At 41.2% G+C, this 17,298-nt stretch overlaps 1 protein-coding gene across 1 annotated transcript in view; it reads left to right on the top strand.

The window, feature by feature from the left end:
- Window positions 1-972: 972 nt before the first annotated feature.
- THEMIS (thymocyte selection associated) overlaps window positions 973-17,298 on the top strand; it is an 81,996-nt gene continuing 65,670 nt past the window's right edge. The window contains exons 1-2 of the mRNA XM_017739783.1: window positions 973-1,321; window positions 14,323-14,481. Coding sequence (XP_017595272.1) covers window positions 1,231-1,321; window positions 14,323-14,481 — 250 coding nt within the window. The 5' untranslated portion in view covers window positions 973-1,230. The remainder of the gene's footprint in view (window positions 1,322-14,322; window positions 14,482-17,298) is intronic.

Genomic DNA, 17,298 nt, shown 5'->3' with positions numbered 1-17,298 from the left:
GTGAGCTCTGCACCTGCAGACTCCCCACTAATAAAACCTATTTCATATTCTCTGGAGAAATATTTGTTAAGAGTTAACAAACTCTTAATAAATTTAAGGTAACAAACTTTTCAAACTCTGTAGGTAGCCTGGCACCTCAATGGCCAGTGCACCCACTCTGAGAGTTTAATATGTGAAGTTTTTAATACGTCTCCTGCAAAATATTACATATAGATGAAATGAAGCTAGCAAGCTTTTTGAAAATAAATGGTTGATTTTCTTACTGTTTTGACACAATATCATGCTTTCTACTTTCCCTGACCCCTCAGGGAGCCAGGAGAGCAGTGTAAACAAACATGAAATCACAGTCACTTCTGTTTTCCTCATGATCTGAGTCTGCTGCTTATTTACTATGGCCTTGTTCTTCACAAGAGTCCTTCTGAAACAACAGTGCTTGATCAAGCTCAGAATGGCAGAGCTGGGACCAGTGCTGGGGGTTTGTCTTCAGTGCAGTCTGATTTTCACCTGGTACTGGACAGTAGTCTCTTAAAATTCCTTCCCAATTGCAGCATCTCAAAATCAAATTACCACAAATCATTGGTGGTATTAAAAATGTTGGCCATTTTGCCTAGCAGCATTGTGTTTAAATGTCCATTTACAGGATGAAGTAATTTGTATTCTATTTGTATGTCTTAAATCAAGATGAAATATTTAAGACATCAAAGTGGTTAATTTCTTTTCTTCAAAGGGTATTTATGGTTTTGAAGCAAAAAAACACCAAACTATTTTGCTGTGTTCCAAGAGGAAAAATAAACCAACAAACTGACAAAACCCTACCCAGACATGGTGGGTTTTTCCCCCACTCTAGGCAGGGCTGATATTCATTATCTTCTTTTCACAGGGTCAATAACCATCACTGACAAAATGGAGTTTTGTAGCAGATCCCCCTTCCCCCTCTGGAGCTCAGTACCCACAGCAACCTCCCACGTCTCCCAGCCTGGCACAGACCCTTGCTGGGTGTGGGTACCGGAGCCAGCCAACGGGGTCACCAGTTGCCTCACCCCACTCCAGCTGCACCCAGGGGAGGAAGCAGCCAGAGAGGGAAGGAAGCAGAAGCACCTCCCCATACTACTCCTCCCCTCTGCTGCGGTGCTCCCAAGCACAGCATGCACCAGGTTGAGAGTGTTGCTGCCTCCAGAGCTTTTCACTGGTCTTTACGTGCCAAACCCACATGCTACAGTGCTGCGGACCATGGCCATTTCCCTGGAGAAGTTCATTCATTCTCTGGACCTCAGAGCCCTTCCCAGGGTCCTCCAAATCCAGTCAGGCATCTATTGTCAAGGTGAGCATCAAGTGCTTTCTGGCAGGGTTTGCGAGCCTGTGTTTGACATCAGGTCCCCCTTTGGACTGGATTGTGGGGAAGGTAGAGGGGAGGATGCTCATGGAGTTGTCTCCTAGCAGTTTCCTCCCAGCTGAAGAATGTTTTTTCAATGGCTTTGGAACTGTCTTTGCTGCAGTGTGCATTCGGTCTTCTCACTGGCAGTGAAAATGAAAATGCAGTTAGTACTCATCATATCCTGGAAAGAGTACTGGAATAAGACATGAATTTGCTTTGCACTTACACAGAGCCATCAATCCAGCAACTGCAAATCACTTCACAGAGGTTAATTGATTAAATCCAGCTTGCACTTCTGGGGCTGCCATGGGGAGTTACCTTCTGTCTCAGAAATAAAGAACCAGGGAGTCTGGAAAGTGACCATGAGGGTCCATAAGGTTTTCCTGAAATTCTGTCCTGTACTTGGGGGTACTTCAGGCGTGCAACAATGCAAAGGGGTCAGTATGAGCTGGACAGGAGCAACACAGGGGTAATATTTCACTGGGTTTTCCTGCTGCAGATCTATTTTTATGATGCTTTTAGTGCTCTGCTTGTGCACAAAATACACTCAAAAGGTGGTAAAGAGGCTTGCATTGGAGGGGAAAATCTGCTCTTGGTTTGGGTATGGACTTTGTTCAATGATAGTGAAGATATCATGTCAAGCCCATGTATCAGCCTAGAAAAAGAAAGTTACCTCCATACCACCGAAAGGGAAAAATTGGGGTCCAACTGATAAAACAGAGAGGGCTTCATGAAATGAGCTGAAGTCTGCTTCAGCTTCAGCCAAACACCCTCTTCAGGATCCACAACATCTATCTTTACATCAATCTAAATATTTCCATGCTGCTCCATATTAGAAGGAGAGAGGAGGTACCCATGGAAATTCTGACTGGCAATCAGTAGCTGTGGCCAGAGTGGGTGATTTTTCCCTCCATGACAACAGTCTCTTTGGGCAGAGAGGAAATGGGAAAGGGCACACTGAATCTGTGATGACAGTGTACTGTCCATGTACTCCAGTTTGCCCATCCTGGCTGTTCTGGAAACTACCTATGAATAATACTGTTACATAGAAAAGTGTTCTGGGAAATAAAATTAGCTAAAATTACCAGAAACCTTTGAAAATACTCTTTTTCTGAACTTTGCTATTGGCCTGTTTAAGTTTTATCTTCTAAACTGGTCCAACAGCTGTGGCTGAAATAGGTTCTTGGTAAGAAAGCTACCACCTAAGTGATGAAGAGTAGAATTAAAACTAAAAAATGGAAGATCACCTCCTTAAGCTGGAGTAGTCTCTGTATATGTCTTTTCACACAGCTAGGAAGCAGAAGAGATATGACAACAAGTTGTATGCATACATACATGTAGGCATGCATACGTATACATATGTATATGTATATATGTAAGTATATGTGTACACAAAATACTGTGAGATGTATATATATATATACACAAAATTCTATGATAAAGTGACCCAGCTGTCTGCAGGTTTCTGAGTACCTACAGTCTGCATCCTGTTGCTCATGGATGGTAAAACTCATACCAGTACATTTTTGTAGCCAGAGTATTTCAGTTTGTGCTTCTGTTTACTGTCTAAACCCTTCCACATGAGGAGGAAAACAGTGGTGAGTCCACAGACCATTCTGCAGCAATTCCTCACATGTGAAAGGAAAAGGCTATTAACTGATGACTACCCTTGGGAGGGGATGGTATGTGCTCTAGAGACCTGAGAATACTAGCATTAAAAAGTGACAGCCCTTGTGCTGCTCTCATGCTTTTTTGGTCTTCAGCAGCACCACCTCTTCCTGTCCTTTTTTCCTGGTGTCTTCTCAGCTGTTCTCATCCGTGTAGAACTGACAGCTGTGTATGAGTCTCTGGTTTATACAACAAGCAAGACTGATACATTCTACTCGGCTCCTTGCCCCTCACAGCTAGCATATCCCAAGAATACTTGCAAGTACCTAGAGAAACCAATGTCCTGTAGTAGGCTTCTGTGGGTTCCTCTTCTTCCTTGCTTCAGAGGAAGCTTGAGATTCTTGAAACATTCGGTTCCTGATAGGCTTGCAGGGTCTAGGGCTACAAAAGGTCTTCTCAGGCCAGGCCCTCCCTTCCTTTCTCTCCCTCCTTCCCTGAGCTCTCTGTCTGTGTCAGATCTCTCCTGAATATTTTGCTCCCTTCTGTACCTGGCAGCTGGGGTGAACACATTTTTCTGTGCTTGCATTATGATTTATATTACATCTTCTGTTGCAAGACTAGTGCTTCAAAGAGAGTCTGAAGTAACTCCTGTTATATTGCTAAACAGGAGATTGGGCCACTTTGAGTACTTCAAGTTTCCATTAGGACAGCCACTCTTTAGTCCTTCCTCAGGCAGATCCCTCTGCCCATGCAACAATCTTTTTGATCTCTCTTACCCCATGCAGCACACCAGCAATCACGGCGTGGGTAATGGCAAGTGTATCGGCAGGGAACATGGGTTTATTGCTGTGGCTACGGGGACCAAATCTGAGCACTTGTGCACTGATTGTAATAGCTCCCAAATGGCTACAGCTAAGTGGCCAGCTAAGTGGTTTTGTGGAATGGGATTTCATAGGAATCTGTAACCATTCTCAGCACAACATGCAGATAGTGAGGGAGAAGATCGATTGGTAAAGTGTTACATGTGATTGTTTGTAACTGATCCATCACCAGGGATAATTAATTTTCCTCTGTAAGGATTTAAAATAGGAAGAATTTTTATATATGTAAATGTTAATGTATATTCCCCTTTCCACAACCTCCCCCAAAAAGGGCAAAGTTTCTTAATATCAGCTTAGCCAGGTACATAGAATGGCTAACAGAGTAAGTTATGGTCTACTGCACCCATTAGAGCTGCCACATCAAAGCTGTAGCAGCCAACCAAAGATTACAGCAAGCCCCGTGATAAGACGACAGCACAGTGTAATTGATTCACTGTTCTCCGGTGCTCTGTGGGGACGAAACTCTCCATTTACTCTATCTGGAAGTAACATTTTTCACACACTGCACTTAGGTCTAATGATTTTGCAAATATAGGACTTGCAAACTAGCCTTACAGTTCTTGACAGATTTTCAGTACTTCTGGAAGCATAAGGAAAGTGTAATGCTTTGTGAGGATGGATGTTTTCCATGTGGTGAGGTATTTTTATTAGAAGCTGCAAAGTCAAGCTCCAGGGAGAGAGTAGGAATTTACTTGCCTTTGGCAAGGTAACATCTCTGAAAGAATCCATTCTATATCCATGTTACACCAAACACAATCTGGGTCTCTCTTTGCAGACCCAAGCCTGCCTGCTACTGTTCCCAGTGGAGAGCAAGTAGAAAACATATGCCGTGTGCACTCAATTCATGGATGTGATGTATTTAACTGTAGTTCCCCAAACTGCAAATAGACACAACTTTATAGACCATGCTTCCATGTGGAGTACTTTCAGCTAGAAAAGCTATGGACAGTTGCATTTTTGCTGTTGGTAGTGAATACTATGATAGACACCTTTCTGAGGAAGTTTATATCTCTGTTCTCGGCATGAAGAAGAGGAAAGCATATCCTTGAGTGATATCAGTGATTTTCATGCTACACCTGGACTTCAGGGTTGGTTGAAGCCTTACCAGTTTGCCTCTAGGCAGGATAGTCAAGGTTTGAGGAGCTTGTTCACACTCCCATGCTCCTATTCCCTTTGTTCCTCAAGCTGTGTGTGGCTTCATTGTCGGAGACCCAACCTGCAGCCATCACCTACCACTGCCTGATGCTTTGCAGAGTCAGAAATGTGGGGTGTTAGTAACAGCCCTGAGTTCTTCTGAAATGCTTCTCATCATCATATTCGAAAGACCATACAGAAGTAGAGAAATTATTGTCATCCCTGATTTGAAAATAGAAACACAGAAGAAAGGAGATGGTAGTTCTCCAAATGCCAGGGATACCTCTCAGGGCAGCTGCTTTGGACTCTGCAGACATAATGTCCTTGCTACAGAAGCTAGACTGTACTGTTGAATCTCTGAAGGGAATAGGAAGGATGATTATAAAACGAAAGCAAGTCTGCCAGATACAAATAACTTGGTAATCAGCACTGATTAGAAAGGAACTACAGTGCAGACTGAAGTACATGACAATTTAATAGCTCATTAGAATAAGTTATTAAAAAATTAAATTGCTGAATCTCCATTGGGAACCAATTTGATTGATCAAATATCTTTCTTTGAACATTTTAGTAAATATTGATACTTAGTAAGGTAAGTACTGTCTGACCACTGTTTTTTACAGATAGCATGCAAGTGTGGGCTTTCATCTTTATTCTTTATTTCTTGAAAAAATTATGTCTTTTTTAATACTGATATAATTACTTTATGGGTATTTGAATTAATATTTTGCAAGCTTAATTTAACCAGTGGCAGAACAGTAAAAAGTGCCAACTTTAATTGTGAAAAATGAAGAACCGCTCAAGGCACCTATTCTGTTGCTGTTTCTTGTCATTAGGCTACCCACAGTCTTCCCATTCTTGCTCCAGCTAAACACACATACATCAGTAGTGGTATTCCCCATTTCTTCAGGGGTTAGGACTTGCCAGAGTGCAGGGAGAGTTTGTAGCTCTGCTGTGCAGTTCAGTTGTTTGCAAACAGCATGTGTGTTGTGTAAATTGCAATTCCAGGACATCCCCTCTTTTACAGCAGGCCTGTGAAACATATTAGGAAATTCTGCACTCCCCTGAGGAGAAGCGAACGCTAAGCCAGCAGCCTCCACATCTTCAGGCTGGGTGTGCAGTGAAGCAGCGTTCTGTAGCTGTGGTACTCCTGTCTCTGGAGTGCAGGAAAAGTGCCAGGTCTGTGCAGGGAAAAAATGTTGGGAAGAGGCAACTATGGGGTCACATGTACATCCTTGGTTAATGTCCTTCCAGACCTAAAGGATCTAAAGATTCTTAGAATTGACAAGTGGGGATTCCTCCTCTGGGCAGATGTTTAGTGCTCTCTGACAGTTGCATGAGAGGCAATGCCAAACAAAACCCTTTGGGTGAATAGTTCCATTTCAAAACTCACTTTGGTGAACTAAAACCAACATGACTCATAGTTCCTCTTGCTGGCTGCTTATCCACCGTCACTTGCTGTCTCTGCAGTTTCAGTTTCACTCTCTCTGCTTCTGTGACTGGGAAACGGCATCTTTCCAGCGTGCATTTCTACAAGCATTTCAGGGAAGTGATGGGTTCTGCTGGCCATCAACAGAATCCAAAAAGTCTTGTTAACCCTGTTACTGTAGCTAGGCAAACTGAACACAAAAGGAATTCTTATCTACCCAATCTCAGCTGCCCCAAGTCCTAATTTAGACAAGAAATATCTCTCAACACTAAGGGTTAGAAAATGATCACATAGGGTAGATTTTTTACTGTTTCTAAGCCTAGAGAGAACAAATCCTGCTCCCTTATCAAGTGTGATAAGTCAATGAGTTGATGAAGGCTAGGATATGCAGTCTGTAATATGTACAAACAGAACAAGCAAACTGCCTCTTCAGGATTAATAAAGCTACTTTTTCTTACAAAAAGTAACAAGTAATTTAAACAGAGGCCAAGCATAGACAGCTTTGATGAAGATAGCTAGGGCTGTATTTCTCAGAGGTGAAATATCATTAAAAATGGTCTCTACATTTACTGGGTGGACTTTCCATGGAGTGCATGCCAAGGGAGAACTGCACACAAAATTGGTAAAACCTGTGGTACAGTTGTTTCACTTACTAATTTGTGTCCTTTTTTTAAAGATAGAGAAGCCAAACCTATCAAAAAATGGAAGGATGTTTTCCTTTGAATACAGTTGTTTCTGTTCCTCTTGATTGAGCAAGTAGGAGCAAGAGCCTTAAGTACAGCCAGAGTAACAGATAGTTTGGATTGTCTTTTGTGGTCAGTAGCTGGATCATGTTGGTAAGTTTTCTCTATTAATACAAACCACTGAAACTCTCCTGCACTTGTTCAAGATGCTTCAAAAGCCTGTTTTATTCTAAACAAGAAAGAAAGTGTTCTTCAGTGAATGCGAGAACAAACCCTGACTTTTATGGGTCAAGTATTGCTCATTTTATTCATACTGCTGCCCTCAATGGAATGAGTCATCCAGACACAGTGAGAAAAATCTGACCCTGGGTAGCTGGCACTCAGGATGAGGCTGATTTGAGGATCTCCTTTGAGGGGATTTTCTTTCTGTGACATTCAGTTTTGGGCCTCCCTATGGATGGCTCAGGAGGTAGGCAGAATGCCCAAATTGCCTGGTTTGTCTCAATGCAGGGGTCAACTCCTTATCTTGGCTTGCTGAAGCTCCTTGATGTGATGGTTTCCTCTAGCAGACAGCTCCCCTGCTGTCATTGCACTTGGGCTCCAGGGATGTGAGGAGGAGGTCTGCAGCAGGAGAGGCCCTGTTTTCTTTCCCATGAACCTATAAAAAGCCTATAAAAGAACCCAGACAATTTTCACAAACTCAGGCTCTGGAAAGATGAAGGGACAACTATGTTAAATTGCATAGGAGGGAAGATCCTGGGATAAACATCCCAGGACACACAAGTCCATACCACACACTGGTTTTGAGTTACAGGACTTTCGTGACAAAACTTTTTCTTCAAGAACCTGGTAATCTGTTCATGAAGGAACATGACATTTGTCCAGGTCCACTGTTTCTGGTTAGCTCCCTTGGACACACATTAGTGGCACAAGGAGCATCGTGCTCTGATCTCAGCAGGGGAAGATGCTTAAACATGTTTCCGGTTCTGGACTGCACCTGTGAAGTGCTCTGCACTCTGACCTGATCCTGCAACTCAATTTGAGCAGCCTTCCTAAGCCTAGTCCAACAAAATGTAGTTTTTCTGTTGAACATATATGTGAAAAAACATACTTTAATTCAAAGTAATTAACACTGTAAAGAAAATTAATAAGACTAAATAAATCATGAACAGCTATAACAGTGACTAATGCTGTTCAAAATCAGGTTTGGGCATTGTCTTCACTGCTGTAGAAATTCTGACTCATTTGTGTAAACCCAAATAAAAGGCCAAAGGTGTTTCGTTGGGAGCTGTGGTTTCACTTGCTCTTTCCATTTTAGTGGGTGCTGCACGCATAAAGCTCTGCTGCCACATGCAGTGCGTGAGACTCTGGATAGATGAGAATCAGAAGAATGCATTTATAAAGAAAAAAGGGCCATAAACCTATCAGGAAAGGAATAAATCAGAAACTGCAGAAGTAATTTTTTTTAAAAGTCCATTGTGATTGAAATGGCTTAAAGCGCTTGACATTTAAAGTTTGACTTTATATGGCAAAAGATAAATCTTAATGGCTTTTGTTTTTTGATGGTTTTGTGCTGGCAAAAATCAGATCCTTTGCAGCCTAAGTAGGTATGATCTAGATAAGATGCATCTTTGCATAAAGTCTTTTGGAAGATTTGTGTCCCAAACTGATCAAAGTTAAAGATTTTTGTTGCTTGGGACCTGTTAAAGAGAGAAGAGTTTTTAGAAAGCCCAGTAAGTTTCTCTGCCACTGGACAAAGGATCTTCCACTCAAATTCACACTGCCTTCATGACCACTGCTATCCTCAGGCATCTGGAGCACCATCTGGGCACTGGGAAGCTGGGCTCTGCCATTCTCAATGGGGGCACCTTCTTCTGTTGGAAGAGAGGGGTGGATTAAAGCCATACAGGTGTTTTATCCTGTTTGCAGCCTCTCTCACAGCCTGGGGTTAGAGAGAGAAGCTGGGGCATGCTTCTTCCTTTGCCTGTCATTGTGCATGATTTCCAGCCTCTTCCCTACAAGATGTTAGATTATTTGAGTTTAGTGGGGGAAATCCACCAGGCTGCTGAGCATCTTTGGTTCTCAGGAGGTATGTGACTGGGAAGAAAAGCCGCCTAACGTCTCCACATCAGAAATTGTTGGCTTTTCCTTCTGCTTAATCAGAGTATACAATTATTAAAATGACTAAGCAAAACTCTCCTCCCTAAAACTTTAAAATAGCTCTCTCTTCTTGCCAAAGAGCATAAACTGAACAATTGGCTAACCCCCAAATAATGCCCATAAAGAATGATATCTTTTTTATTGGCACTAATTATAGATCAATTATGCCCTTCATATTACTTTGAGAGCCTGCAGAAGCCTTAAAAAAACTGTGATTTCAGCTGAGCTATGTTGTAGGGGAAAATGGGCTATTGTGAGCCTTTACGTGAAAGCAGAACCATTTCACCCGCCCCTGAAACAAGAGTCACCTCTGATAGTGAAGACAGCACCCATATGGGCAACCGATGACAACTTAATAGTGGAGAAAGGAGCACTGGGAAAAGGACATGGGGACAAAGTTCTACTCTTTCAGGAGATGTAGGGAGATCTTTCATCTCCCTGCTAAGCAGCCAGGTTCACGGTTCTTTGGATCTCCTTTCAAAGACTGCTCAGTCTGCCAGCTGCAATGAATTCAATGAGTGTTACTGGGACATGAAAGGGAGAATATTTTCCTTCAAGGATTCAAACTCATGGGACTAGGGAGTCAATGCCTAGTGTTTGGCCTCCAAAGTAATTTGGTTTTGTTAGGAAAAAAGCTTGGTCTTTGTCAAAAAAAGTAAAAAAAAGAAAGAAAAAGGAGAAAAAGAATGGGGGATACTTGGAAGTGCTTAGCAGCACCCTGTAGCAGACAGGCTGTGAGACTGGGAGTCAGCCAGCCTGGGCCTGAGCTTCACCCCTGCTGAATAATCCTCTGCGCCACCATAGTCAAGTCTTGGAGGCATTAGGCAAAAGGGAGCTCCACCCCAGTGATGTACTGCTGCTGTTTACTCACGGGCCTGATGGTGAGCCATACTTTCTGTCAGCAGCAGTGAAGCGTTCACTCTGAGAGTAGTCACCAAATGCAGCTCCAAGCTGCTGGGAAGAAAAAGGAATGTATTACTGAGATATTTTATTGTTCCACCTTGTGTTATAAAATATTTATCTCGGTGGTACTGTCACGTGCCCTGACATGAAGAATGACATCCTCCATCTCAGGCATTCACTGTATTTATAGTTCATATTGCTGTTTTTAATATGAAAATGCTCTTATTGTACCTATAATGAGAAATAAATCAAATAAAGGGCTTATGTTAGGGAGGATGGTGGTGTGGCTGCTTAACATTTTAGGAAAGGTGGAGGGAAAAGATATTGAACCAGTTGTGGTGCTTGCTTTGATCTGATCATGGCAGTTACTAACACAGATTGGCAAACTAGAGATGAGCTTATGAAAGGATATAAATGTGATTTTTATTGAACAAAGTAGCATTCCAGAAAAGGTGGTTTCAAAGACACAAGCTCTTTAATTACAGCCTTCAGGAGCATTGTTTGATCACTGTAAATAAGCTGCTTTATTCTGGGCTCTGCTAAAATGTTTGGGGTTTTTTGCATTATATTGCATACATCTTTCTCAAATCAAAAGATTCTGTTCTCAAGGTTACTTGATTTACATTTTCAAAGAGTTGCATTTTCTTTGTGACTTGAGTGGGAAAACCAAAGTTATTGTTGTGCAACAACAAATAAATGTTAAAAAAGTGCATTTTAATTTTAATTTTATTTTTCAATATATTGTGTGAGGGGGTCCACATTACACAGCTGAAGTAAAATCTCTCAGGGTCACATTGTCAAAAAGTGGGAACATTCAAAATGTTTTAAGATTAATTATCATGGCTTTTAAAGGAGAAAGAACTTTTATTTTCCTTTTTGAAAGCTATGCAGTTTCTTCAGCTCCCTGTTATCAGCACAAATATTTGCAGCAAATGCCTAGGTAACATTTTTCTTGTCTGAATGTAATCTTCGTTGTATTATTCCAGGCAAACTGCCAAGGAAGGGCTAAAATCAGGACCAAAGCAATCTAGTTGCAGACAAATATGTAATTAAAATCAATACTTTCTGTGCAATTGCACCCCCAAAAATGTGGCTGGCAGATTTTAATTTTTAAATTTTTTTTATTTATTTTTTTTAATACTAGTACCAATAAAAATGAGGTTTCTGCAGTCATGGTCTCAGTCTGTGAGCCATCATCCACCCAACTACTCACCCTCATAATCTTTCAACCTCTTGGCCTATTTCAAATACATCTGGTAATATACATTTTACTACTGATAAGCTGTTGAAGGTTGGTCTCTGATGTCTCTAACTGGATGGAAAATGTGGTGGCATACCTCCATAACTTCATGGTTATATGATCTATCTATCCAACCTCTGCAAATGAAAAGTACCATCCTATGGTTTTCACTGGTAGTATTACAAAGCATTTTGTTTGCCAGTGGATTATGTACCCATGTTTATTTCTTTGATGGTAAGACAATGAGCTACCTTGATTTTAATTTTCTTGGGGGCTTTTGTGGTATCACTCTGTTGCAGATATAGATTGAAATAGGGGTTAAATATTCTTCAATAACCATTTTTTTAAGAACTTTAGCCCCTTAACTGCTCCATTTAGTGGATGAGGGAAAGGCTGTGGATGTTGTCTACTCAGATTTCATTAAGCCTTTGGCACTGTCTCAGACAGCATTCTCTTGGAAAAGTTGGCAGCCCACAGCTTGGACAGGTGTACTGGTTGCATGGCCGAGCCCTGAGAGAGGCGGTGAAAGAACGACAAGAAAGACATTGAGGTGCTGGAGTGTGCCCAGCGAAGTAAAATGGGGCTGGTGAAGGGGATTGAACATAAATCCTCTGAGGAGCAGCTGAGGGAGCTGGGGAAATTTAGCCTGGAAAAGAAGGCTAAGGGAAGACCTCATCACTCTCTAAAACTACCTGAAAGAAGGTTGTGGTGAGGTGAGGGTTTTTCTCCTCCTCCAGGCAACCAACTGACATAACAAGGGAAAATGGCCTCAAGTTGTGTCAGGGTAGGCTCATCTTGAATATTGGGAACAAAAATTCTTCACCAAAAGAGTGGTTAAGCATTGGAACAGGCTGCCCAGGGAAGTGGTGGAGTCACTATCCCTAGAGGCATTAAAAAAGTGAGTAGACATGGCACTTCATGATCTGTATTAGCAGCAGCCAGCCTCCTGATGGGAGCTGTAGCAATATCCAGAGACAACTGCGTTAGTCTGTGTTGGATTGCTCAGGGACTGAAGAGAGCAAACAACTATGTACTATTTTTACAATAAGAAAACCGGATTGTTCTTTTTTTGTTAAAGGGCAGCAGCTCTCTTGGTCTTCTGCTCAGTACCAGAATTGTTGAAATTGTGCTTAAACAGCATGTTTCTTCACCTGGCACTGTCTGATATATGTGTGGCACTATAATCCAGAATGTCTCTGAGTTAGTCATCATCCTGGTGTGCAGCAGAAAGCCTGCTGTGTTACTTTGGAACCTAAGTACAGCAGAACCCTTAAGGCTGTATATGGCCCTCAGCAAGAGAAACCAGGGAATGTTGCCCCATCCAGCCTGCAAAAAGCATCTTCCAGATGGTTTTTTACTTTTTTTTTTTAAATCAAAATTCCTTCTCCAGAGGGTTAAAACACTGTATCTTCTTCAGGGAAGCTGAGGATTTTCTGGTGTCCATCTCAACTGTTGAAAACATTGCACAGGTTTGTCTGGACATGTATCCACGACAGAGCACACTTAACCAGTTGCTCAGCATTACTCCCAGTCATTCTCCTGTTGGTTTTGGTGCTCTATTGAGGCTTTGGGTAGCTTTAGGCTAAAACAAGAGTAAGTTATGCTCAGACTGAGCTCCCAGTGACTTCGGCTGAGGTCAGGGTGATAGGCAAGTGCTTGTCATTTGCAAGTGCTTCAGCAGAGTTAATAAATAGATCCCAGACTCAGATGCTTATCAGCCCAGGCTATGTTCAGGACTGAATTGTTCTTGAATGATCACCAATGCATTGGGAGTTGAAATTAGAACAATGTTTCTCACCACAAGGGAAATAAAACTTTGAGATGAGACTTCAGAAGGGGCTCATCCACATCACTTCAGGACAGATCTTGGTGAGTTCTTGGGAGGAAATGCACAGAAGAATGGAAGCTAGTATTAGAGTTGACATTTCTGATGTTCTGTGTTCAATGCAATTCTATCTACAAATGGAACACTGTCTCTTCACTGCATCATCTTTATATATAGTTAATTGATCCCATGACCCAAAGCTTCTGCTAATCCCCTGCAGAGACCAAGAGGAATTTTCCTTCTTCTGCAAAGCTTGGCTTTTCAGTTTTTTGGTTTTACTCTTCTCCCTGTGCACCTGCTTCTGAAACAGTAAAGGCTGACCACAACTAGAATGGAGAAGGGGGAGATGATTTTGGCAGGACAAGATACAGTTCCAGGTTTTGTTGAGGAAGTGCTGAAATGCTTGGCTGGATTGCCTTGTTCCTGTTCTCAGTGTTCTGAACATCACAGATAAAAAAGGAATTTTCTGCTGCCAGGTCAGAATCAGTATGCTCATTTCAACATGAGACAGGGATTGCCGTTGTTAATTTGCCAGTTTCCCAATTTCTTGTACTTTCTTCAGGTCTTGTGTTACTACAAGAAGCTCAAATGGTGGTTGCACTTTGACGTCTCCTGTCCTCTCCCTGGGCACCTTCCAGGGTCTGTGGGTTTTTGTCTCCTGCTGTAGTCTGTTGCTTCCTATGGGATATGCTAGACCCTGTGCTGTGCAGAGGCACCTTTAGTGCCTGAGCTCCACTGCCTGCTGGTTTCAGGAGACACCTCCTGACAACCCAGGTGATCCTATGCCCTACCTTGCTCCATTTTGGTCTAATAATTTGGAAATGTAGGTTCTTCAGACCTTGTTCTCTTTGCATGCATTTAAGAACAGTGTACACATAGAGCTGATAGAGAGGTCACTGAAGCCACAAGATGGTTTTTATCATGAACCTGAGAAAGTAAATAAAAATTAGGTTAACTATTACAAGATAAGTATTATTTCACATAGTTTAAGTATTATTTTTTTTTCACTCAAAGATGTAAGGACACTTGACAAAGTGAGAAAAAGCTAAATAATGCTTTTCTTTCCTTTTGTGTTTCTTTTCAGGCTCCATCTATGAGATGTTTGGTAATGAATGCTCCCTCTCAACAGGAGAAGTCATTAAAGTTATTGGCTTCAAAATTAATAAGCTCATAGCAAGTACCTGTGAGAACAATGAAGGCAGCCAGTTTTCAGCCAAAGTGGAATTACCACTAAATTTTCCTGGTAAAGTATTTCATGCATACATGTTTTTGAGGAATTATAACCTGAGTAATCACCTTTATTCATTTTATTGATTTGCTGTCTTGATTGATATTTGAGGTTACAACTCAGCTGTCAAGAATACAGTTTTATCAGATGATACAAGACACAGTCAACTAATTTTTAAATTTCAACTCTTACAGTCCTTTCTCAAACCTGGATAGAAATTATTAATATTATAAAGTTTTGTAGTAATGCTTTCTACACTTGGGATCCCTTGGTGAAAGAAGTACTAAAAAGTATTCTTCATTTACTTATGATTGTGCCAAAACCTGTCTGAGCTGAAATCTTCCTTGTTGTGTTATTAAACGATAATTTATTTACCATTACTACATCTGTATTTTATTATTTTGGGCACAAAATATTTTCAATACTTTGTTATAGTCTGTTTCTATTTTAATGATTTAGTTTATCTGTGGTGGCCAGAGTGGCTGCTCCATGCCTGGAAACAGGGATAGAGGGTAATGGATGTATTTTTCTGCTTAAGAAAACACTTTAACTGTTCTACAGAGAAATCCAAATATATCCATATTTTGGAGGATGGACCTGAAATTTGGCATGTGGTGACTTGTTATTTGAACCATATCTTCCTCTCTTCACACTGTCGTGTTAAGGAGAGCCGGCCAAGTACTGAACCCAGTACTAGTTCATCACATGTCATATTTATTAATTTTTGAGTTCAGCTCTCATCTCAGTTCCTGTACTGTTAGCGTCCAGCAGTGTTGAACAGGGAAGTGAATGGAGCACAGAGGGAGAAGTGTGTATCCCATGTGAGTATCCCACATGTGGGAGGTGGAGGAGGCAAACTATATTAGGAGAAAAATAGAAAATTTTGGACCTCAGAGCAGGACAGAAGAATGAAGACTTTCCATGCAAAGATCAAAGACTGGAGACAGGTGCAGGTGGTTTCAGCAGCAGAGGAAGACCCCACCCCAAAGTTTTTAAGTAGGGCATTTCCTATGCTCGAGTCTTGCAGGCAGCAGGGGTAATGGGAGCCCCTTGGGGAGAGGAGATGAGCAAGCTGGAAAACTGCATGAGGAGGGCAGTGGGAGTGGGAGGGAGGAGAAGTTATGGGACACCTGCAGATAGAAGCACTGGTACAGAGGACACATAGGACACAGCAGAACTGAAGAGTCTGAGATCATGCCCAGGACTCGCTCTGGCCATCAGTTTAGCTAATGCACTGAATGACACTACAGTTTTGTAGGAAAAAATAGCAAATATTTAATTAGTGTTGTATTGTACTGCAAGCACATGGGAAATTAAATTGATGCTTCATGGGAAACAGAATATGAGTGTTTTCGAGTGTTTGAGTGCTTGACTTAATAACCTTATTGATGCTCTTCTGAAGTCTTGCTGAGTATGACAGAGTGTGTGCACGTGCATGTATAGGGTTTAGGTTATGCCAGTGTCTAGACTGGGATGTGCTTTTTTTTACAGAGGGAGACAAGACACACTTCTTGACGCAAATAAATTGTAAAAGTCTGTGGGAACACAGTGTTTCATCTGAATTCTATGAAAAATATCTTCCACCATGCCTTTATTTGCCATCTCTAAAATACAGATTTCTCTCTGAAATAGTTGTGCATATATAACTCCCCCTTCCCCCCCAGTAGATCCTCAATTTAATTTCACTTTTTTTTACCCCATGAATCAGAAGGATTTGTATGACCACTTATTAAAAGACTCCTTTTGGAATGTCATTTTCAAGCACTAGTAGGGCCCAGATATAGTGATCAAAGACCTTTTAATCATCTGTGGCTATCTAGAGATACTGAAATATGACTCTCCTATGAACTCTCAAGATACTTGGTATTTTTCTTTTAATCCAAGTTTCTCTGATATTATTAAAATTTCTTCTATCTCTAAAATACATATACCAATAGAAAGTCACATTCTAAATCTTGATTTAGATCCTAAAATATCCAACACAACAGAGTGATAAAAGTAATCCTAAATTTATTAATATCAAAAGTCCTGATTTTTAGAACAGAATGACTTGTAATTTCAAATGCTTGAACCTGATGAATCGGGATTTATTTGCATTCAAGTGGTCAGTTTTACATCTTGGCATTTGGATGCTGTTGCCCTACTGAGCACATTTTCAAATTCGATCTAATCACTACAATTTTCATGCATAGTTATGAACTCTCCCAACCAGTGTTCTAGAAAACTGGGTTATTTCACTTGAAAAATAAATTCAGAGTTCATTTTGCTGAAATTTATCATTATTATCCTTCACATGACAGGTATTACTGAACAGCAGCACTGAAGAGGGGCATAATGACACTTCTTATTAGCCCAACAGGGAGCCTCTTTCCTGTTTTTCTCTGTGTATGTACTCTTATGCATTCAAGAGCTATTTGGTAAGATGTAAATTTGTCATTTCTCTAATTTAGTTCTTAGCTGAATGATTCTGCTCTGCAGAGTCAAGATTTCCCAGTCTCTTGCTCTTTCTTGACCTTTTTCCTTTTCACTTTATTACATACATGTGCTAAGCACTAGCTGAAACATTGTACATGAAACATGGCTTGCCCCCACCTCCTGAAAGAAGCACAGAACTGAATTGCAGATGTTGTTTTTCACGCTGCCTTTGACTTAATTCAGTAAAAATATCCGCAGGTCTCCAGGAGGCTGACCCTGTATTTACATTGTACGTATGGTGCTCTCTTGCCAGTGTTGATGCAAAGAAATCTTTTGCTTTGATGCTCTTTTCCATTTCCTTTGCCATGAGCTCTTTTGCGTGGCAGGGTCTCACGTATCCTTTCACTGTCTGCATGC

This window comes from Corvus brachyrhynchos, unplaced genomic scaffold (assembly GCF_000691975.1).
Source record: "Corvus brachyrhynchos isolate BGI_N302 unplaced genomic scaffold, ASM69197v1 scaffold14, whole genome shotgun sequence".
Taxonomy (NCBI): Eukaryota; Metazoa; Chordata; class Aves; order Passeriformes; family Corvidae; genus Corvus; species Corvus brachyrhynchos.
The sequence above is the reverse complement of the archived record's forward strand: the minus strand, read 5'-3'. Positions and strand labels throughout refer to the sequence as shown.